The 23,459-nt window shown below is 41.7% G+C and overlaps 1 protein-coding gene across 1 annotated transcript; it reads right to left on the bottom strand.

Moving 5' to 3' along the window:
• Window positions 1–2,851: 2,851 nt before the first annotated feature.
• Window positions 2,852–22,050, bottom strand: TNFRSF8 (TNF receptor superfamily member 8). Its single transcript, XM_054291966.1, has 11 exons — window positions 21,979–22,050; window positions 14,860–14,950; window positions 12,466–12,588; window positions 11,318–11,467; window positions 11,128–11,221; window positions 10,325–10,599; window positions 9,964–10,074; window positions 9,333–9,380; window positions 7,716–7,741; window positions 5,471–5,678; window positions 2,852–3,096 (listed from the first exon to the last, which is right to left on the bottom strand). Exons 1-11 carry the CDS (start codon window positions 22,048–22,050, stop codon window positions 2,852–2,854), a joined length of 1,443 nt encoding a protein of 480 aa, XP_054147941.1.
• Window positions 22,051–23,459: the final 1,409 nt, after the last annotated feature.

Here is a 23,459-nt window from a genome sequence, read left to right as displayed (position 1 = left end):
CGCCGCCGAGAGCGGCCCGGGCGGGCCCCGCAGACGCCGCCCCGGGGACGCGGCTCCCCCGCCCCGACAGCGGCGCCGCTCGCACCGGGCTGATTGCGGAACAAACAAACTGCACAACCGCTGTGAAACTGCTGCAGCCGGTGTGTTTATTGCAGCGCTGGACGCACGTGGGGGTCGTTCTTCTAAAATGACATGCGTGGCTCTGGGAACTCCGGATGCTTTCTTAAATCTCCCTCTCTAATCCATATGCATGCAATTTCAGAATAGGTTCATACATATTCATTTTACTGATTTTGCTGCTAATTTTTCCTTTATCAGAAAGAATTCCTGGGTCATTTTGACCTTGCTTTCTGCAGCAGCCTCTGTGTGTGTCCGTTTCAGAGTTCAAGGGGCTTCTTCTTTATCTCTGTCCTTTGGCTGAAGCAGTTCCTTAGAGCATAGGTTTTTTGTGAGAAAACGGAGTCACACCAAACAGCTATGTTTGCAAGCTGCAGAGTTAATTCAAAGATGTACATTTCACTTAAATCAAAATGGATTTCTATTCTGGAAAATTTCCACTCTGTCTCATGGTGTATGTGGAGGGTCTGTCTCTTCAGCCCCACTCATAGAATATTGAGTTGGAACATTGAAATGCAACTCCTTCACCCCACAGTACAAAGTTACCTTTGCAGCATTCCAATATTCATTAATACTCATTAATACTCATTAATACCAGTCACTTGTGTGTCACATGCAGCCAGGATGGTACAGACAGACTTTACAAGAAATTCAGCCCTGCTCCTGAGAAAAACTCTAATCCACTAAGAGCTCCATGAGCTTCAAATGGCTTTCTTGCAAAAATATTCCTTCTGAGACTGAAATTATCAACAATTTAACATTTCATATCAAACAGGAAAAGTGTGGCCATGGCTTAAAATCCATGTAATTTTTAATTCAGAGATTACCAGCATTATTAAACCAGCTAACTATAACACATCCAGCAGGTTGCAAGGCATATGGTTCTTTCAGAAAGCTGTTCCAGTGAAAAAGATTAATTAATATACAGGAGTGGAAATACACAATTACAGTCATTGCAGAACAGCCCCAAACATCCACAGCCAGGTAAATGTGCTTATTCAGTTTGTGGATTCACAAATTGGTGTTCTGTAAAATGAAGTATGTAGTGAAGTTAAAGTAGATGTGGAAAAGGTCAACTGAAGTGACCAAGGCAGTGGAGCATCAAACTTACATGAGTAATATGAAAAGGTGGGACTCAAACTTCAGGCTTAGTGCAATCAAAGCTGAGATACAATCAATCACAAAAGCAACTTGGTTTAAAAAGAAAAAATAAAAAGCAACTCACTGACTTCTATAAGGCAACAGCTAGTGACATTCACTGAAATAAAGAGGCCAGTTCCAAAGTGCTAAAAGTCCTTTACACAGTGCATGATAGCTGTAATCTTTTGCCACAGGTGCTTATGGAGGCAGATTGTACTTGGAAATTCAAAAGAGAGAAGAAATGGTGATATAAGGGAATAACAAAGGCTGAACCAAATTCTTTGACATCCTTAATCCAATGGCAGCTGCACCTGCAGCACCATGATGAATGCAAACAGCAGCTATGGTGTTCCTAACTAATCCAATCCCTTCCTGCAACTGTCAGAGCTGAAATGTTGGGCTCAAGCTCCAGTCTGGCCCAAGAAGGTGTTTTTGTGCCCTTGTGCTCACTCTGAGACAGAAGTCACTGAGCAAGCAATGGGTTTTGTGGTTCCCTTTTTTGATTATTAAGACACACTTTGTCATATTGCTCATTTTCCATTGGCCTGTGCAAACCTGTAGTCAGCACTATTACATTTACAGTTACTGAACAAGCAGCACTGAAGATTTAAAAATAGCAGAACACAGGCCAGTTGGCCACCAAAGAGGTTTGTTTTTAAAGGATATGCAAATCAGTGTCACCCTGATGATTATGAACAATTCTAAAACAAGTAGATTTTAACAATGTTCTAGGAAATAACTGCTGTGCCTCTTTTTTCAGCAGAAAAATAGTTTCTTTTCTTCATTTCTCTTTTTACAGGCTCCACATTGGGCTTAACCCACAGTTCATTTAATAGCCAGATGCTCAGCCAGTTTGGCTTCCATCAGAAGAGGCTGTTTTGTACACTTACTAATGATTTGATGGAGTAAAAAAAAATGAATTGGACTTCAAAACCTAGAAAGAATAGCCTAAAGTACAGTGGATGTCAATTGGTTTTGTTTGCCTTCTATTTTCAGAGCCTGTGTGGCACCTTTTGATCCTAATTCCTCAAGAAACATGAAATCCACAAACTTGAGAGTTATGTTTATGCTAGGGAAAACTGAGATTATTATAATTTGCAACCAAAAGTTGAAGCCTTGAGTAAATGCCAGATGTTGCAAAATATATTACAAAATTTAATGTATTGGAGTAGAGACAACGTGGCTGAGTCTCAAGCTTGACTCAGAATCCTGGCCAGAATTTTCACAGCAAATTGAAGTAACCAGACATAGATCTCAACCCATTCCTTCACACTGGGAAAGCAAACTGTGAAACTTCAGCTGACACCCAGATGTCTTCTAAATTAGGCAGCTTTGATTCAAATTTGTTGTCAGTATGATACTGGGAGACGGGGAAATGGGAGTATTTGATGTCAGCTATAAAGGCCAGCATTTTGGAAGATCCTCTCCTTCGTTAGATGAAATAGGCTCTAACTCCTTGTTTGAATGTGTTTCAGTGTTTTCCAGGAGTTTCCCAATAATCCAAGGCACACTGTGTGTACCCCCCTTGTCACAAATTCAGCCTTAGTGTCACCCTGGATGATTCTGAGTCTCCCCACACCCTCTCTGCGGGCTGTCACTTCTCAGTGGCAGTGGTGGGGTGGTGAAATTCCTTTCCCTCCTCTTCCACAGGCACCAGGACATCATTCCCTGGAAAAGACTCTGTTTCCTGCTCTGGGTAGTGCATTTCCAGCTCCTCTTCTGTGCTCTCCTGGGCATCAAGGGCACTTTCACATCCTTTAACAGCACAGTTCTTGCCACTGGGCACCTCTGAGACAGACCCCACGATAACAGTGTCAGCTTTCATGATGTAGAGTTTTTCTGAGGAAGGAAAAGAGTAGTGCTGAGCATGGTGAGCAGTCATTGCTGCCCCAGAAATGGCTGTTTTTCATGCAACATTTTTATTAGCACTCTGGATGTTTCACATCAAGTAGATTGTGCTTAAACCACTGAGCTAGAGGTGGAGCTACACAAGGAAAACAAAGTGGGAAAGGCAGATGATATTCACAAGGATCTGTTAGAAAAAACAACTAATTGGGATCTAAAGAATCCAAGGTTTTTGCTCCTGCTGTTTCAAGAAACAGCACCATGTAAAAAAAACCTTTGGGTAAAGATCAGCACTGCACAGAAGTTCTGGGTTCTTAGGACCAGCAAAAAAATTAGTGTCTTTCTAAATGAGAGTAAACTACAAAGTTTTCTGAGTCTTGGGTCCAGCTTGTTGTTGTACTCCTTCACAGAAAGCTAAATAAAGTCTTTTCAATGGCTTAATTCAGAAGGATGCTGCACATCAGACAATGTAGGGAGATATCTGGATATGGTAAATCAAATAATCACATTCATCCCAATCCATCACTGTCGTGGTTTGACCGGAAATGGGACATCTGGGATATTTTGTTTTGCTGTGATTACCAATGGGTAATTGGAATTTAAGATGGGCACTTAGTTTGACCAGTGGGACATTTGGATCCGCCTCTTGAGACTACGAACTCAAGGGGTTAAAAGCAGGGCTCTTGGCCTTCGGAGCCCTCTTGGGATTTCCGGCGTGAAGAAGTCTCTCCCCCGGCCCAGTTTCTGGCTGGGCTGGGGGAGGGGAGAGCCACGTGGGCCATCTACGGTAGGCCCGGGTTCGGAGGAAGGGTGGCGGACCCTTGAGCGACCTGTTTATTCCCCCCCCAGAGAATGCAGCCCGTGCTCGAACTCTATATCTTGAAACTTGATATCATGTGCCGGCAGGCAGCACGGCTGGGAGGAGAAAGGGGGGGGGCAGCGGGCAGTCCGGCCGCCTGGCAGAGCTTTAACCCTTCGGGGAATGAAGGCTTCGCAGAACATTGCCTTTCCTGGGAAAGGGACAGGAGTGGAAGATGAAGGAAGAAAATTAGGCCAGTAAGGAGGGTCTGGCAAAGGGAGAAGAGAGATGTTGAAGGAATGGAGGAAGATGGAGTGGCAGTTTTTGCTGGACTCTTTTTTGTTGTATTTCCATGGACTGTTTCCTGGTGAGGCAGAGGCTGTATTGCAGGGGGAAGCGGAGGCTCGGCGTCAAGAGAGTTTGGTTTTGAGACCCCTCGGCCCCAGGGGGTATAGAAGACATGGGGGGGACAGAGGTCCCAGGATTGTGACTGTACTCTGCTTGGAACGAGACGAGGCATTCTTAAAAGGCCCTGAAGGCAGGCCCCTGCCCCATCCCATGCCAGGTGGTGAGAGCACCTCGGCATGGAAAGGAGATGTCACGAGGTAGCAAGATACCGGGCGGATTGCTGATTGTGACAAGAAGTCCGTGGCACAAGGAAGGACTCCGTCTATCCCTTATGAGCTGAAGATTTGATTTTTTTTTTCAAAGGGTGGTGCCAGACCGAGTGTGGATAATTTTTTGGGAAATGTAAATGTGTTTGGGAATTTGGTGGGAGGAGGATAAGGAAGTGTTTCTGTGTAGTTCTCATTCTCCTTGTTTTTTTCCTTGTGTGTGTGTAGGTTAGTAATTGTGTGTGTAGTTTAGTAATTGTGTGTGTAGTTTAGTTAATAAACTTCTCTTTATGTTTAAGTTGGAGCCTGCTTTGCTTATTTCCTGGCCACATCTCACAGCAGATATCAGGTAAAAGGTATATTTATGGGGGCCTTGGCTTTGCCAGGCCTAAACCATAACAATCACTCACAGTAAAAATCAGGAAGGGTGTTTAGGAAGGAAAGGTCAGGGTTTTGTAATATGAAAAATAACCTCAATTAACCTCAAATTGGGTTTGGAAGCACTGCCAGAGTGTCTCAGGTAAGAGTTCACCCCCTGTGAATGAGCTCCTTGCCTGAATTTATCTCCCACCCTGTGCCATGGTCAAAGACTTCATGGGAACACATGGAAGATGCATTTCAATCCATTATTATGAAACCAGAGAAGAAAATTACAGCTAAGTACAATTCTCAGTCAGTATGACAGCATCACCTTCCTGCTGACATATTCAAATTTCTTCTGTAAAATCTGCATATTCCAGAATGAAAAGGAGGAAGAAGGGAATTTTCTGTCAAATTCATAATGAGTAAGACAAAGATGAAAAAAAGAAAGCATTATATTCATACGAATAGGTATTTTTGTGTCAAAGATGTGGACACTGAACTTTACTAATAATCTTGGGATGACAGTATGTGCCATGTTTGAAAATTGGAAAAAAGAAGATGACAAAAGGAAATAAAAGAAAGCAAGACTCACCAATTCTGTTATTTGTGTGGTCTCTGACTCGAGGATCCACAGGGCACTCTGGGGCATTGCCACTGCTTGGTGCCACCTCAGCCACACTCCAGGGAGGACTCTGGGCTTTTTCTGGGCTGGACACCAAGTTATTGTTGGTTTCCAAAGGAAGGGTTCTCTCAATTAACTCCTCCTCTTCCAGCCCACTCTCTGTGGTCAGTATGATCTTCTGCCAATAGAAACAGGAGAGCAGGAGTGGGGTGAGTGTAAAAGCACCTTGGGCATTGCAACAGGTCCACAAGTCAGGATAACAGAATGTCCTTCTTGCAGGAGAAAATTAACTCCTACAAAATCAGGGAGCAAAATTCAGCCTCAACCTGAGGAGTCTCTGCAGATAAAAACTTGATTTTAAAGGTGACAGAAAAAGCAAAAGTTCTTTTTTTGTGTTTGTGGTTTTTGTACCTGATATTTTATACCTGTTTGTGATTTTTATGTCAATGCCTTTAGCATCGATGTCCTTTTTATCCTCTTTTATTTCTTTTATTCAGTCCTCCTGTTTGAGACTCAAAAGTAGACCAGAAGCTGGATTTAAATACTATTAGTGTTTAAAATCTTCAGGAGATTGTGTTTCCTCACTCAAAAATAGCAATGTTCCAAGGCACCCAACAGGTGTGGGAACTTCAAACTCCCTGCCTGACTCAAGACCATATTTCAAAATAGTGTTTCTAAGCTGAATTCACAGATTTCTGATGGCATTTTCAGGAATGTACCTCATTTCCACTGAAGAAAATATGTTTTAGTTACCTTTTGGACTCTGCAAAGACCTATCATGTTCCTATGGAAGAACAGAACAAGCCAGAGGCCAAACTGATTTGACTTCAAAAGGTAATGTCAAATAGAAGACACAAGCTCAGAATACCTAACACATGAAGAATTAATTACAAGCAAGAATTAATTATATACAAGAATTAATTACAAGCAGTTCTTTAAAAGAGGAACCAAAATCTGAGAGAGGGTAAAGGTCCTGCATCACAATTTTCTGGTGGTTCTGATCTTCTTCTGTTTCCACAAAGCTGAGAAAGGAAAAAAAAATTGAAATGTGCACTTTATAAGCCTTGCTCATGTCTGACTCTCTATAGAGGCAAGAATTGAAGCTCCTCACAATTCAGGAATTCACAATTACACACTGAAATTATGACAGCTGATTGCAACCAGAGTGACTGGAAAAAGTCACAGACAGCATCTTATGTGTGTGCAGACAGACAACATTTAAAAGCAAGCTCATTTACAACAACAAAAAAAAATTAACAGTCTGAAGTGTGATTTAGCAGATCTGGGCATGTAAAGATAAAAAGCCTAATAAACTGAGAAGACTCAGAGAATGAAAGTGGCTGTAATTTCACCGACAGAGGGGAAATCAAACAAACAGTGACGATTTCAGCTGCTTTCTGTTGCCATATTGACTGGTGTTTGTCCTGTTCATCTGCAAACTGTGCTGGAACACCTTTGTCCTGAAGGAATGGCAAACCAAACCCTCTGTGCACCCACACCACAGCCATGCCAAACCCTGCAGAGGGACAGAGAAGAAAAGCACAAATCCCATCTGTGGGACTGGAGCAGGAAGATAAAATGGGACTGACACACCAAGTTCTCCCAGAAGGAAGAAAAGTCATCTTCATGCTGTGATTTCAGATCTTGTACCATGGAATGCACCACAAATGGCTGAACACCAAACCAGATCCAGTCACAAGCAAGGTTGGCAGCTGTGGAAGAGGTTTTACAGCAGCTTCTGTCAGCCAGAGAGAAGCTTGATAAGGGATCCATGTTCACCCCTGAAAGAATTTCCTACCAAGGTTGTTGACATAGAAACCAAGAAAGAAAGAAGGATAAATTACAGAAAACTGCAACTGCCTGTTCCAATGAGCACTTTATTTGTCTTTCCTGACCAATGAGTAAAGTGTAAACTTAGTTTTGTAAGAATGTATAAAAAGCATGCAGGCTAGAATAAAAACAGTTTGAAGCCTTTTGAAAATGGAGAGTTGCTTTGTATTGTGACTGTCTCAACTACAATATTATTTAACACCACATTAACCTCAGCTCAAGGCATGAAAATATCAAGTCCTAATCTCATCCCACCTAAATTATTGCATATTGTAGAGGGAAGTCCAAACTAAAAGGCTGGCACTTTTTAGACAGGACATTTGAAAATAACATTATTTACTTTGGCATGGAAAGTGATCTGTTGTGGAATATTGTTCACACTTACTGCACATTTGTTCACGAGATCTGAACCTGCAATGGAAAGAAAAAACATTATCAGAAGAAACATCATAAATATTTTATGAAGTGACGATGATGATGATGATGATGAATGTTAATATATGCTCTAAAAGATCACCTAGCAATGTACTTCCTGAACCACCCTATGTGCATGATGGTTTTCTTAAACCATCTCAGGGCACACTGAAATGAAAACTCAGGTTCATCTCACACTCCTGAGGTGAACCAGCAGCAGGTTCCTGCCAAGACTGTGATATCCTGCTGTCCCCAAAGCCTCTTGAATCACTGTCCCCACACCACAACTGGTACTCATATTATGAAAAAATGAACTGATTAAACTGTCTAGATAAGAAGAATACAAGCTTATTAAAAAGAAAAAAAATTAATGACTTTCTGCTGGATTAACAAGTTTGGTCAGTTCATAAAAATGTCAGAGGATTATTAAGGGGTGGGATTTTATGCACAGTTCCATTAACAGGGAACTCTGAGCAAAGAAGAGAGGTGAGAAGGAGGGAGTGTACAACACTTGCAGCACCATGAAGGTAGATGGGCTCAGCCTTACTAATTTCACCCTGATGTGCAATCACCTTTCTTTGCAGAGCATCAGCTCTGTAATGCTGCACAGTAACAGTTTCTATTGTGCAAGGCAACTGAGGGAGAAAAAATTCCATTTAGAGAAAATTAAGCTGCACACAAGTTTTTAAATTGCATTCCTGAAGGAATGAATATAGAAAGCTGTGCTGTGTGGTGATTAGAATCTGACACGACAGAGAACAGATCTGGCAGTGGCAGAGAGGGGATCAGCTAAATGGGTAAAATGTTTGCACTTTATGGGATCTGGGCAGGTTTTTTTCTGAACAATCTCTCATATTTGACTGACTGAAATCAATCAGGTGTTTTCCAGCACTGACACATCACCCAGCCCTCAGCAGCAGTGGGGACAAAGTGCCATCTGCTGGCACCTGCTCACACCCAGCTCAGGAGCAACAGCACTGGCCTCTGCATGGGACAGCAGCAGGGACATACATGGGACATGAGAAGCTTCCACTTTTTATAAAATTCTATAAAATAAAATCCCACGTTAAGCTATCTATAGTAGATATTTTTGCCCCCAAGAAAGGAGAGGAATGATGAGAAGGACTCCATCTTAGAGAAGGCTAATTAATTACTTTATTATACTATATTAGTCTATATTATATTACACTATATTATATTACATCTAAACTGAATCTGCCAAATGGTCAACTGCACAAAATCTCGTGACTGTTCAGTGACAGTCCTGACACACACACACCCCTGGATCCAGTTGTTCAGTGAATCAAAACACTCACACAGAATCCAATTAAAAATTCCCTTCAGGTAATTGATCAATTCCCTTCAGGTAAGCAATCTCCCACCATGCATTCCACTTGTGAACAAACACAGGCACACTAAATGAGATAAGAATTGTGTTTTCTTTCTCTGAGCTCCAGAGAATGTGAAAACCAGAAATATTCTTGGGAAGAATTGTGCCTTGCTTTTCTCTGTGAAGAGAAATGTGGTGACAACTGTCTATTTATTCTTCAGACACAAGGATGGCCCTGCTGGCCCCTCAGTCACTCACCTGGAGGCTTGAGCACGTATTTGTGTGCGATGACCGAGTGCAGGTGTGCTGGTAAAAGAAACTTTCACTTAGTCCAACTCACCATGGAGCCTGAAGGCTCCAACAGCTTCACCACACCCACAGATCTACAACCAACCTACAAAGGTTCTATATCTTTCTATAAAAGAGGGAATGTGGTTCTGCAGACACACCCCACGTGTAACTGCAGGCAAAGCTACGGGGAGTCAGTGTTAGTAAAAATCACCCTTCCTCTCATGCCCAAAGCCCAGTTCTGTTCCCAGAACCAAAACTACTCACACAACACTTCAGGTATCATTTAATACTAATGTCTGAGATAATAATGCTAATCTGTACTACTAATAATACTGCCACTGTCATCTGGCAATACTAATAGTAACGTCTGAGAGAAGAAACACCAAGTTACCTTTCCCCCTCTTGTACATCACCCACGTGCTTCCCTCCCTAAATTCACAGCTGCATCCACCTTTCATGTTCTCCAACATCCTGCATGAGCAGCTTGCCTTAAACCCTTACCTGGCCTATAGAGAACATTCTCTTCCTCAAAAATTCCCATATTTGAGTTTCCCATCTGCTGTTTGGCAGATGCAGTGTTACAGCTTGAGAAACTCACGCTTTCTCCTGAGGACCAGGATCCTCTTCTTGCAAACCTTCCACTTCCAAAACACCAGCATGGCCCCAAGCAGCACTGCCAGGGAGAAAACCACTGCCCACAGCACCACACCTGCAGCACAGAGAGGGAGCACAGGACAGGCTGAGAAAAGGCAGAGGGAAAGCCCTGAGTAGATCCATGGGTTTGAACACAGGACCATAGACATCAAAATTCAGAGGGGATTTGCAGGAAGTTCCCACATAAAAATTGTGTTTACCAAAGATGCTTCCAAATAAAAAGTGCTGGAGAGAATAAATGTTAAATGAGTAAAGTTAAATGAGTTAAATGAGTTAAAAGAGACTAAATTCTGTGCCTGTGTTACCTCCTGTTGTCATCTCCCCCTTGGCTGAGGTGGGAGCCTGAGCTTTCTCCTCAGGAGTTGAGCTGGGATTTTCAGTTGTTGTGACACTTAGAAGGTCACCACTAGCTGAGGTCGCCAGGTTCTCCTTCATCATCCTCAGGTCAAAGTTCTTTGTTTCATTGCTGAATCTCACGGACAAAGTGCTTGGGGTGAGGTAAGTGGGCAGCTGCTCCAGGCAAACTTGGTCGTGGGTGGCATTTCCTTTCCTTAGGGTGGCTTTGTTCAACTTGGCGCAGCTGGGTGTGAAAAACAACAGGAACAAGGCACACGTGTTTGCCATGTCACAAACATCCCCTTGGTCATTTTTGTACCAACCACAACTATTGCTTTCTGTGTAAAAGTCATTATTCTTCTCATCCCTGTGGCATTAATTCTTGGCCTGTGCAAAGCTGCTGCTCACACAGGTGTGCAATTCCACTGTACTTAGTAACTAAAAATGAGGCAAGCAGGACTCCTTTTTCCTTTCCTTTCCTTGAAATTTCCTTTCCTTGAAATTTCCTTTCCTTTTTCCTTTCCTTTCCTTGAAATTTCCTTTCCTTTCCTTGAAATTTCCTTTACTTGAAATTTCCTTTCCTTTCCTTGACATTTCCTTGAAATTTCATTTCCTTTCCTCTTTAAGAGAGGCCTTCTAACCTCTGCACATGAGCCCACAGTGATTCCCTTGCTTCAAAGATGAATTTGTTTACTTTGCACTGACATACCCTATTTCATCCTTCATTAATTTCACTCAATTAGCCAGTCCCATTAAGGAAGCACAGACTTACTTGGTGTGGGGTTTGCAGATGTCAGTGCTGGAGCTTTGATCAGAGAAGGTCCCAGGAGGGCACTCTTCACAAGTCACATCATTTGTTGCGGTGCCTGAATAAAAATCATGATTTAGAACCAAATAAAACGCATCAGGCCAGGCCTATGGCCAGGAGCAGGACAGGTAAGGTGCACAGGTGGGATTCCTACCCCTGATTTTGACCCCAAAGCCGGGTTTGCAGGCAGAGTGCTGCTGGCAGCGGGAGCAGCTGTACTGCACGGGCACCTGGCAGAACAGGCCGGGCCGGCACTCGCACACGCGGCTGGAGCTGAGGGAGCACGGCTGCGTCTCCACCAGGTCTGGGGACAGCAAACACACACAGGGACAAAACACAGCCATCTTGTGGTGTGATCTGATCAGGGTTTACCTCAGAACCCCGGGTCCCTGCCCTGATAATTCCCTGCCAGGTGTGTCAGTCACCTCTCCTTTCCCCTCCCAGCACTGTCTGTCTGTCCTAGAATTCCTGAAGGGCATTGAGTGATCAGGCAGATCTAGAGGATGCCCTCTACCCCTGGTGGGGGCATTTGGCCATCCAGGTGTCCTTTGTCCCTTGTACCTGGTTGGTGGCTCCCTGCCCCTCTCCCCAGGGTTAAAAGCAACAGCAACCACGGGCTCAGGGAGTTCTGTTGGAGCTGTTACTGGATTCAGAGGCCTGTGGGCCAGAATAAAGCTCTGGATCCAAACCCTCCATCAGAACCAACTCCTTTCCTTCACCGTTGCCTTAAAGCTTCTCCACCAGAGGGAAACCTGAGGAGCAGACCCTGTTAAGAGGGCTCCATCTTCAGCCACCAGAGCTCCTGCAGGCCTGGACTTGTCTCCATGTGCCAACTGCAGCACCCGGCCAGACAAAAGTGTCTCAGGGTGAAACACCACACACCCAGCCAGCCAAAAGTGTCTGTGGGGTCAAACACCACACATCCCACAGCCAAAAGTGTCTGTGGGGTGAAACACCACACATCCAGCTACCCAAAAGTGTCTCAGGGTGAAACACCACACACCCAGCCAGCCAAAAGTGTCTCAGGGTGAAACACCACACACCCAGCTACCCAAAAGTGTCTCTGGGGTGAAACCACCACAGTGCTGCTGTTTGGTCCAGCAGCAAGGGCCAGACAAGCTCAGGCACGTCCCATCTGCAATACTGGTAATTATTCCAGTAGAGCACCTTGCAAGGTGGTCTATTGGAATAAATGTCAATTTTGCTGTGAAAATTCTAAATGAATAAAACACACAAATTAAGTGTAAATAAAATATACAGAGAGAGAATGTAACTGTGAGGCATGTGTGGAGAAAAGCAAACCTTTTGAGCATGACACACAGGCATCACATTGTGGCTTTTTGGATTTATTTCTCAGATACTGATCAGGTCCACATGTCAGGCAGTCTGCTGGATCCTGAGGACATGGTTTCTTTTCAACATAGCCTGGAGGAAAAAAAAAAGCAAAATATACAAGATACCTATCAAAAAAATGGGCAGAAAACCATCCTGAAACATTCTTGTCTGCTTGTTTACCTGTTAGACATTCCCACAGTCTTCTCTTACTTATTTGGTTTCTCTGGGACATTTTTATTTGGTTTCTCTAGGGCATTTTTGCCTTTCCCATTCAAGTGTTAAGGAACAGGTCCAGGACACAATCCCAGCTGGAATGGACTGCTGCAGAATGGGCAGTAACAAGTGATTTGCTGACAGAAAAGGCAACCAAAACTCCATGAGGGCCACTGTCCTGCCACTACCAAGTTCCCAGGGAACTGGGTTTCATGTTTCCTTCTTTTCTTCATTTTATTAAAAGGACTTTTAGAAAAGCTCCTCTTTCTTTGCAGTGAGCAGCTGAGTTAGTAGCAGATTTGAACAGGTTATTGCTTGAAGGAGTAGTGGATGATTGAGGTGGAAAAGGATTCTTATAACTTTTATTGTGGAGGGGCCCAGGACTGACATGGGGATGTAGCAATGAAGAACCAGCAAAGGTGAACTCATTACAACCTGGTGTAAATAACTCATCACAGCCTGGTGTAAATAACTCACTACAGCCTGGTGTAAATAACTCATCACAGCCTGGTGTAAATCAGATCTCTGCTTCTCACCCAACCCCACCATGACATCCCTGATGACAGGAGCTTTGGTATTGAAGAAGAAAAGAGCTTTTCTTGGGACTGTCAAAGTCACATCCCCACCCATCTTTTTCTTTTATTGGGCCATTTTCTCCATCCCTTGCTCTGATTTACATCTCCAACTTCTGAAGGACTCTGGTGGTGTGCCCAGGATGTCCCAGTGGGAATCCTGATGGAACTGGATGCAAATACAAATACTGGATGCAATCAAAGACTAAAACCCTCTGTATTATCAGGACACAAATGCGGGTCAGAAATTTCCTTTCAGAAAAACGAAAGACAAAGCCTTCTGCAAGAAGCTACAGATGGTGGTGAATAAAATACCCACCCACTGAGGGGGTTTTGGCCAGTGGGGCAGTTTCAGACATTTCCAGAGCTCTTGTCTCACCAAGATGTTTCCTGTTGCTGACCTTATGTGCCTCTGAGTCACAGCCAGCCTCTAGCCCAGCAGAATGTGTCCCCTGACAAGGGACTGTTTCCTCCCTCATTTGAGACGCTTTACAAACTGCTGTGACTGTGAGAATAATGTCAGATTTTCCATACCTCCATTTTATATGTTTTTATCTCTGAGAAGAAACTAATTTAGCCTAATTTCACTGTGCTAATTCACACACAGGGGCAAGTGTTGGGAAGGATGAAGGTTTGACAAGAAAATCTCACAGATCTGTGTGCTTGGCAGAAAGATTTTTAAATGTAGAGGCTGGTGAAGGAAGAGAGATGGAAGCAAGTCTGGATATAGAAGAAAAGAACTGCTGAACCAGTCTTACTGGATAATTAATATGTTAGTTAGAAGGGGTTTTTATAACTTAGAGCAAAGGATAAATCCACCCCAAACAAGATGTTTTTACCAAGCAGAAAGATAGCACAGGCAAACAAGCCTGCAATGGTGCAAGTACAAAAAAGTTCTCAGAATTTTCTACTGAAAGAAAACTGGAAAACAACTTCTAGCTTAAACTGTAATGTACTAACTTGTAATGTACTAACTTGTAGTGATTGGAGAATAATAACATGAATATGGTAATTATAGTATTTATGATGGGCTATAGGTAAAAGTTAAGGTATAGATTGGTTCTACTGTGTTAAGATGCCCAGCAAAGAAAAGTATATAATGCATTGTGACCAAAAGAAAAGTATAGAATGCATTGTAACCAAAAGAAAAGTATAGAATGCATTGTGACCAAAACCAAAGGGTCTCCAGGCCTGCCTGCAGTTGGAGCTGACAGCTGTAGGCACAGGCTCTGGATAGAATAAACTGCATTTTGGAGAGCCCCTGGAGTCCCACATCTCTCATTTAGGCTCTTAAGGGAAGTTTGAAATGAATTCTTTGACCCGGCTACTTCAGTGTCAAGTGAAGTGATAAAATCCCACAAAAGTTCTATCACTTTATCTGGTTTGCATGCAGACTGCACAGGAGCAGGAGAGTGGAAAATTGATTCACATCTGGAGCCACGTTAGAGAGTTATTAATGAAGCTGCCCCTTTCTTCAGGGACAAAATACAACTCTGCAGATCCACAGGGGTCCCACTGTCTCCATGAGAAGGGCTCCATATAAATTATATCATTATAAATTGAATTATAAACATACCTGAGGGACACTGGTAACAGCAGTTTTGTGACGTTTCATCATAGATCCAATTCTCTCGTGTGTCACAGGAATGAGATGGAGTTAATGATGTCTAGAAGTTGAAAGAGACAGAAGACACGATTAGAAAACAATTAATTAATTAGAAAACAATTAATTCTATACTAGAGCAGATCCCAATGCCTGTCTCAAGCAATGGTGGTGGCAGATAGTAAGGAAAAGCCCACAGTTTTTTGAAAATTCAAGTATTCCCAAAGCAACTCAATTATTGTCTGCATTTCCTTTAGAAACATTGCAAAATTGCAATGCTAATTGCAGTTAGCAAAAAAAAATTGTCCTAAAAATAAAAAAAAAATAAAATAATTACTGCCCTAAAATTATTTCATGTTAATTGGAGCTAAGGATTTGGTGTAATCCACAGAGGTCACTCCTGTTTGCAGTATCCAAGTTTTCTGTTATTTATGCAGTCACACTGTTTGAATTTAGCAACCTAAGTTTCTATTATAAACCAATAAATTATTTTATTTATCATTAAGAGACAAATCCTGCAAGAGGATTTTGCCTTGAAAAGAATGCAAATACACCCATGATGAAGCCCTTATTCAAATAACTAATCCCACTTCTGTTGTGAGTGAAGGTCTTCAGAAATAACCTTTCATCACTACATAACCAATATTTATTTAGTTTTTTAAAAAAACCCATTAAATAGTTTTGATATTAGCTTACAAAATGAGACCCAACTACAATTTGTAACATAATAAGATTTAGTTTTTGTATGGCTGGGCCGTTACATGCTCTGGGAAATTACAGTGCTACAAGTGTTCTGATGAAAAAATCTGATTTTTGAACTTGGTATCTCCCTTAAGAATCCCCTAAAAATGTTGTTATCTGAAATTCATTTTGAGTATTTACTAGAAGATATGAATAGTGATTGTTTTTGTGGGGGGTGTTGGGGGTTTTTCTGTTAAGAATTGATAAATCCCCTGGAGATTTTCCCACACGATACTGGTAGAGCAGTTAAATATTTCAGAAACTCCACGTCTCACTTTCTGCCAATGAATTTCCCACTGGTCTTTGAAACAATACTTGCTGTCCCTGTGCAGAATCTCATGCCTAACTCATTCCACAGCCTGTTCTCCTATTTAATACACACAAAATATAAAAAATTATGTAATTTCCATCAGAAAACAGGAGCTTTCAGTCAAGGAGGAAATTAACAGAAGAACAAGAAACAGAAACACATCGAAACCATTAAATTTCATCCAAGCCCAGTAAGAGAAGTGAGACCTGTGACCAATCCCTGCACTGTGAGCCCTGGGCTGCCCTACAGGCACATTTTGTGCTTGAGAGGAGCAGGAGTTTCTGCCTGCTCAGCCTGACTCAAACCACCTCCAAAAGGTGCACCTGGTGTTTTCCTGCTCTGAGGAGGAAGCCCCAGACTGGAGGAGGAGGAGGTGATGTCTCCTCATCACGTGTGATATTCATATCCTCTGAAAAATCCCTTCACCCAGGGTTTTTCTCCTGGGAAGCTGAGAAGCCTCAGAGAAAAGGAAAATAATTCTTATTTCATTTGCTTCTCCTGTTGTGCTCATGTGGAATGTGTTTGAAAGTTGTTTTCCCATAGGTAATTGCCTGATTAGACTCCAGTGTGAGTTGTTTTGACTCATTAGCCAATTTCAGAAATAACCTTTCATCACTACATAACCGATATTGTTGTGTTGGGACTCTGGAAAAAGTCACGAGTTTTCATTATTATCTTTTTAGCATTTAATAAGTATCCTTTCTGTATTCTTTAGTATAGTTTAGTATTCTTTATATATAATATAAATAGTATATATATATAAAATACATAAATTATAAACTATAAAATAATATAAAAATATATAACTTTATATACATTATTTTATAGTTTATATTTTTATATATTTATATATAATTAACTTATATTTATTTATATATAAATATATTTTATATAAAAAATATATTTATATATATTTATATATAAAGAATTTATCATTTTAGATATTTATATACAAATATATAAAACATTATTTATAGATATAAATTTTATAAATATATAAATCTAGTATATATAATAAATATATATTTATATATATAAATCTAATATATCTAATATATATTTTATATAAATATAAAATATGTTATCTATAAATATATTTTTTATATATATATAAATAATTTATAATTTTTATATTTATATATTTATATATAAAACATTATTTATAGATAGCATATAAATTTTATAAATGTATAAATATAATATGATATAATATAATATAATATAATATAATATAGTAATAAATTAGCCTTCTAAGAACATGGAGTCAGATGCATCACTCCCTCCTTTGTTGGGGTGCCCTACAAATACAACACTCACCTCTGTGTGCAGGGGAGCCATTGCCACACAGACACTCCCAGAAATGACCAGTCAGTCCTGAGTTACTTTGTGAATTAACTGTTTCTATAAAGAAAATTCAAGAAACAGCACCATCCTGGCTGTGGCTAAGTCAGCCTGGATTAGTTTCTCTGCAAGAGCTGTGGGAAGTCACCACAAATACCCAATTTTTTCTTCCTGGCTCTCCTGAGCAACAACTCTGGCTGCAAATGAAGCTGAATTTTAAACAAGAGTACAAACCCTTGAATTATTGAATTACTAATGCAGCACATAAGCTTACAGCTTATTTAATTGTCTGGCTTGGGGTTTAAATAAAAGAATAGTGTTTGTGTAAAAATCTGAGAGATCTTTTTTAATGTGTGAGAGCCTTTTTTAAAATTTACCATGCCAAGAATATGAAAATCAGGAGTTTAGTATTAGATTCTGCTCCTGGTTCCGTCAATGCACATTCTGATTATGGGTTTGACCTGGTGGTAGTGCAGGGATACATCACTGCACAAACAGGCCTACAAACTCAACAGATTGTGCAGACATACAAATGAGAGTACTCAAATTTATTTTCCCCCTTTCCACAGGAGGGCAGCTCTGCTCTACAGCCACCCACAGCACACAGCTCATCCCTGGCAACTCCACAAATGCTGCTCTCAAGTGTCCAGCTACAGGCACAGCTTTGTACCCACTTGTACTGCTACTGAGCCAAACCCAAGGGGCTCTGCTCTGAAAGGACACCTCTCAATTACTGTGAAAAATGAGTATTTTATCATTGGCTTTTCGCTAATATTAAAATGAATATTATATGTGTTATGTTAGAAAGTTATGCTGTGTTAATTTTCTTAAGTAGTGTGTTGAATATAGTTTAGATTATAACAAAATGTTAAAATAGAAACTGTGCTATGTAAGATTTTTTTTTTAAGAAAGGACTCACACCGAGATAGCGGCCACAGGACACCTGAATCTTTCAGAGAAAGAGAATTTATTGCTCCATTATCAGGAGAAATGAACTTCTTCCTGCCTCGATCAGCTCCTGCCCCGTCAGGATTCAGAGGAAGAAGCTGACACTGCCCAGACAGAATCCTGTGTTTGAGTGGAATTTATGCATCATGGATGAGGTGTATGAATATGCAACAGGCTGTTGCTTTTAAGGGTTAATCCTCTGTTAACGTGGGTCCTTTTTTGGGCTTATTTTGCCCAGAAGGAGGTACCCAGACTGTCTGTAACTCTTTGTTTTTATTGTCTCATATTGTCCTAATCCTAATTGTCCAAATTATTATTACTCTAATTTTATTACTATTTTCATAACTATTTTATTACTATTAACCTTTTAAAATTCTAAAACCAAGTGATTGGCATTTGTCACAATTACCCTATCTCTAAATAAAAAAAAAAAAAAAAAAAAATCCAGCAGAAATTCATTATAACAAATCCCAGCAGGATGTCTGTGACTGGGAAACCACGTTCTGAAGACCCCATCACATCTAATCCATCAGCAAAATGCTTGTAAGTCAGCATCTGCTCAGTAGAGGTGTTTCTTGAGTATAAAAATTAGCATAGATCCTTTCAGTGATAAATAACATTCATGTCAGTGCTCAGCATCAGTCACCATGCCCCCATCCTTGTCATCTTTGTCCCTCCAAATCCTAAAGCTGTTTGACTGCTAACGTGACCTGTAACAGCAACACAATGACGCAAAGTTCTGCTCTTAACTCAGCAGGAAGGTTGGTCCCAGCACTCCCTGAGGGATCAATGAAGAACTATTAGTTTTATTGCAATAACATCTGCTATTGTCATTAGAAGTTAGCCTTCTGTTTGTAAATGTGTATTATTTTAAAAAACCCTTTAACTCTTTAACATTAACCCCAGCACTCCCTTATGAGTCAATGAAGAAATACCAGTTTGATTGCAATAACATCTGCAATTGTCACTAGAACTTAGACTTCCATTTGTAAATATGTATTATAAAAAAACCCTGCAACTCTTTAACATTAACCCCAGCACCTCCCTCCTCTAAGGGGTCAATGAAGAAATACCAGTTTTATTGAAATAACATCTGCAATTGTCATTTGAACTTAGCCTTCTGTTTGTAAATGTGTATTATAAAAAAACCCCTTTAACATTAAAACCCTTTAACCCCAGCACCCCCCTCCTCTAAGGGGTCAATGAAGAAATACCAGTTTTAATGAAATAACATCTGCAATTGTCATTAGAACTTCAACTTCTATTTGTAAATATGTATTATAAAAAAAAACCTTTAACATTCCAAGATCACACACGTTGCAGTAAAGCATGTGGTGGACAGTAGATCTTTGTCCTTCTCTCTTTCTGCTCAAATAAAGGCTTTGGATTCAGCAGGAGCTGGAACACATCTTGTGAAATGCAATTCCTGCCCTGCTTGGGCTGCTCTGGGACAGCAGGCACTGGTTTAGAGCTTTCAGTCACTCAGCAAGTCAACAATTATTTTTTTCTTTTCTGTATGCATCACAGATCAAGGACCAATTAAATAAAGCAAGCATATAGATCAAAAGCATTTGGGTTTTTCAGCACTTGCTTGAGAGATTTTGTTTTTGGAAATAGGCTTTTTACAGCTCTTCTGACTTTCTACCGAAATGTTTGCTATTCCAATTTAAATAATGGAGTTGTAAAAGTGGTGCTGAACTCAGTGGCTACTCTGCAATTCAGTCAGGACAAGGTTTGACTCATTTATTTATGGTTTTTTGAACTCATAGAGAAAAAGTGACTGTGAGGCAGAGTAAGAAATGGGGCTTGCTACAAATGAGCTGTAAGTCAGGAAGAAAGCATATTACGGTAAAAAAGAAAAAAATCTCCCAGCAGTGGCTATTCTAGAACTGACTAATACTGCAGCAAAACAGTTAACTGTCTGTCAAGCCTCTATCCAAATTCTGACAGCACAGAAAAAGCTGATAATCTACAGCTTCAAGTAGTCAAGCTTCATTTGCTTGATAGTAAAGACATTATAACAAGTGAGAGTTCTCTGAATATAAAAAGAAACAAAACCCAAACTGAGGTAAGATGGAACGTGGTTTAGAAATATGACCACTGAACAGTGACTTGCTCACATGAGAAACTATCACTTGTGCTCCATTAGCAGTCCAAGAGCAAATATTGCTGCAGGAGAGGCAGTGCAGGACAGGGCAAAGCCAAATCCTCATCCCAGAAATGTCTGTGAAAATTTTACACTGAGTCTGAATATTGACAATGAGATCAGAAAACCAAATTTTCTCCCCGCCCCATTCATTTTGTGAACAAACCACCCAAAGTGATGTCAAAGAGAAAGAATATCATCTTTTTGTTTCCACTGGCTTTTCTCCTAAAGAAGTCTGCATTCAGTACTGGACAGGCTGATCTGAATCCCTTCCCAAGAATTCCTCAGGGGAGCAGGAATTCCAGACTCCAAACCCACAGAACTCTTATCCCTCTGTACCTCAGGGAGGAGACTGTGCCAGGACAGATAATGTGGGGAAAGTAAACCAAATTTACAATGTGGGAGGGGAATTTACAGCAGAAGACACAAGAGCAAACTCCCACTCCTACCAAAAGAACCAGGGGGATCTTTTTCAAATGTCTCTGAAGAGGGCACAGAACTTGGTTATTTTCAAAGATTTAAGTGGAGTCAGTGCCTTGTAAAGAAATCTGGCAGCCCAAGTGATGTGCTGGATTTTTCAGTTCCCATGTGCTGGCAGGTGTTTTAGGCTAACACATGCTTGTATTTCCACTCTAAGGAAATAAAGTTCATTTCTGACCCAACACTCCATGCAAAACTCACCTGCTTGACCTCACCTGGGCAGCCTCTCTGTGCCTGACCTTTCTGCTCTTTAAATGTGAATTTTTCATTGTCAGCCAGGGAAATCACCTGGATTTCTGCCAGGTGCTGAGGGCTCATTGCCGTGTGAGCCACGGGAGGAGAGGACCAGTGGCAGTGTGTGGGTGGAAGCAAACCCACAAAGAGCTGATAGCATCAGAGCAGGGAGCTGCTGTGCATCTACAGCATCAGCTGAGCACAGCTAGTGGGTTGTGCCTATTTGAAGTGATTTTTGATTCAGAAATAGTAGTGGATTCTTGAGGAAGTCAGTGTTAGTAAGGTAGGGGAGTGTAAAGGAAAAGGTCTATTATTGTTTAGCCTCTACACCTGTCAATTGAGAAATAGTAGTGGATTCCTGAGGAAGTCATGAATGTCAGTAGGGTGGGGGGGTGTAAAGGAAAAGATCTATTATTGTTTAGCCTCTACACCTTTCAATTTGCCTCTCCTGACTTGCAGCAGCCCTCTGACCCAAGCTCTGCAAGGATGTGCCTGTCACCAAGCACACAGGAAAAATAAAACTCCCCAGCCCTATGAGAAATAAAACCCTCCAGCCCTTTCCTCCCTCCCAAGCTCTTTTGTTTCTTTTCATACTCAGAGAACTCTCACTTGTTGATAATGTGCCTGGAGCTGCAGCAGCTCCATCAGAACCAACCAGATGCAGATCCCAGCTCATAACCCACTCTCCTGCCTGCAAAGATCCCAGAGAGGGCAAATTCCCCTGGCTGCTCTGCTTCGTGCCTTTATCTCCTGAGAGCTCTGCTCACCACCTTTAACCCACAGGGCTGCACAAACCCTGCTTCTGTGCCCATCCCACACCCACCTCAAGGGCTCTGCACCCCCAGGTGCCCCAGATTTCACCAGGCAGGCTCCTGGTGTCCCCCTGCCTTACCTGTGGGGATGTCTGGCTGTCCTGGAGCAGCAGCAGCAGCCACAGTCCCAAAGGAAGGCTGCAGGCAGCCATCTGAGGGGGTGTTAGATGTCCCTGGCTGCCAGCACTGCAGGTGACACAGGTGGGTTGTCCCTTCTGGAGGCTGAGACCCTTCCACAGCCCCACCAAGTCATGCTCCTCGCCTGTTCCTTCAGTCCAGAGACATCCCAGCTGCCCAAGGCAAGCAGGCTTTGAGACTCAAATTGAGCTGAGGAAACAATTTAGAAGGAAGGGGGAGGGGGGCTGCCCCAGAAGAGAAAAAGTAAAAATAGAACAAAACAAAACTGCCTCAGTGCCCAGCCCTGGCGCTGTCGGTTTCTGCCAGTCGGTTGTGAGAGCCCAGGTTGTCACCCAGGGCACAGGGCTGGCTGTGCTCAGGCTCCTGAGTAATCTGTGCTGCCCTGAGAGCTCCTCACCACCCCAAAGCCTTGGCCAGGCACTGGTCCAAGCCCTGCCCCAGCCAGCAGCCACTTCTTCAAGAGCTGCAAGCCAGCCCCAAGGAAGTTCCCAGTTAAACACTCTAATTCTTTCAGCACAGTCATTCTACTCCTGTTTGGATGAGTGGGTGCAGAGTCACAACCAACCGTGGTGACTGCTCTAAGATTCAGGCTTTGCACGTTGCCACTTCAAATACCAACACACTGCAGACCTTCCCCTTGAGAAAGCTTCCCTTTCCCCTTGAGAAAGCTTCTCTTTCCTCCAATCCCAGGAGAAACTAATAATTCCTGGTGATGACAATCATCCCTAAGACTGCACTCATCATTTCACTCACTTTCATTTGTTAGTCTGGATGGTTTTTGTTCTGATGCATGGAAATGTTTCAGTTAGTTGAGGATGTCATGAAGCCTCCTTATCTGCCCTAGTATAGTCAAAAGTGAAGGTTAGCCACTTCAAAAAGGCAAAGAGCCTTGAAAACCCTCTGAGGTACACAGGAAAATAATGACAATTTGAATTCTCACACCTCTGGGTTGTTTTTTCTTTGCTTCGCACCCTTATCAACAACAACAAAAGAAATGAGAAAACACTGAAAGTCAGATAAATTATTATTATTTTACTAAAGACCTGCAGCCACCTCACTGCTATACACCACCAAACACCAAAGATGAGCATTCCACAGGGACCCTGTGTAAATATTTTCAACTCACAGCTGCAGCAATTTCAATTACCTCAATTTCTTTCTCCAGAATTCCATCATACAAACCCCAGGAATTTTCAGTCTGATGTCTGTGACACACAGTGCATCTCTTTGCTCTGCCAGGGCACTGCTCAGTTTCTCAGCTCTCTTAGCTACAGAAGCTCTTGGGGTAGATATGCCCTATAGGTCTAGAGACAACTAAGAATTTCAATGCCAAATCTTGATTTTCCTAATTAAGTAATGGGCTAGAACACACCTTAATCTTCTGTAACAATATGCCATTAGGCAATTATCCCAATTTATTAAC

This window comes from Melozone crissalis, unplaced genomic scaffold (genome assembly GCF_028551555.1).
Source record: "Melozone crissalis strain CALT ecotype California unplaced genomic scaffold, PUWL_Pcris_2 ptg000107l_1, whole genome shotgun sequence".
NCBI classification, from domain to species: domain Eukaryota; kingdom Metazoa; phylum Chordata; class Aves; order Passeriformes; family Passerellidae; genus Melozone; species Melozone crissalis.
Note: the sequence above shows the minus strand (reverse complement) of the source record. Positions and strands in the feature narration are given on the sequence as shown.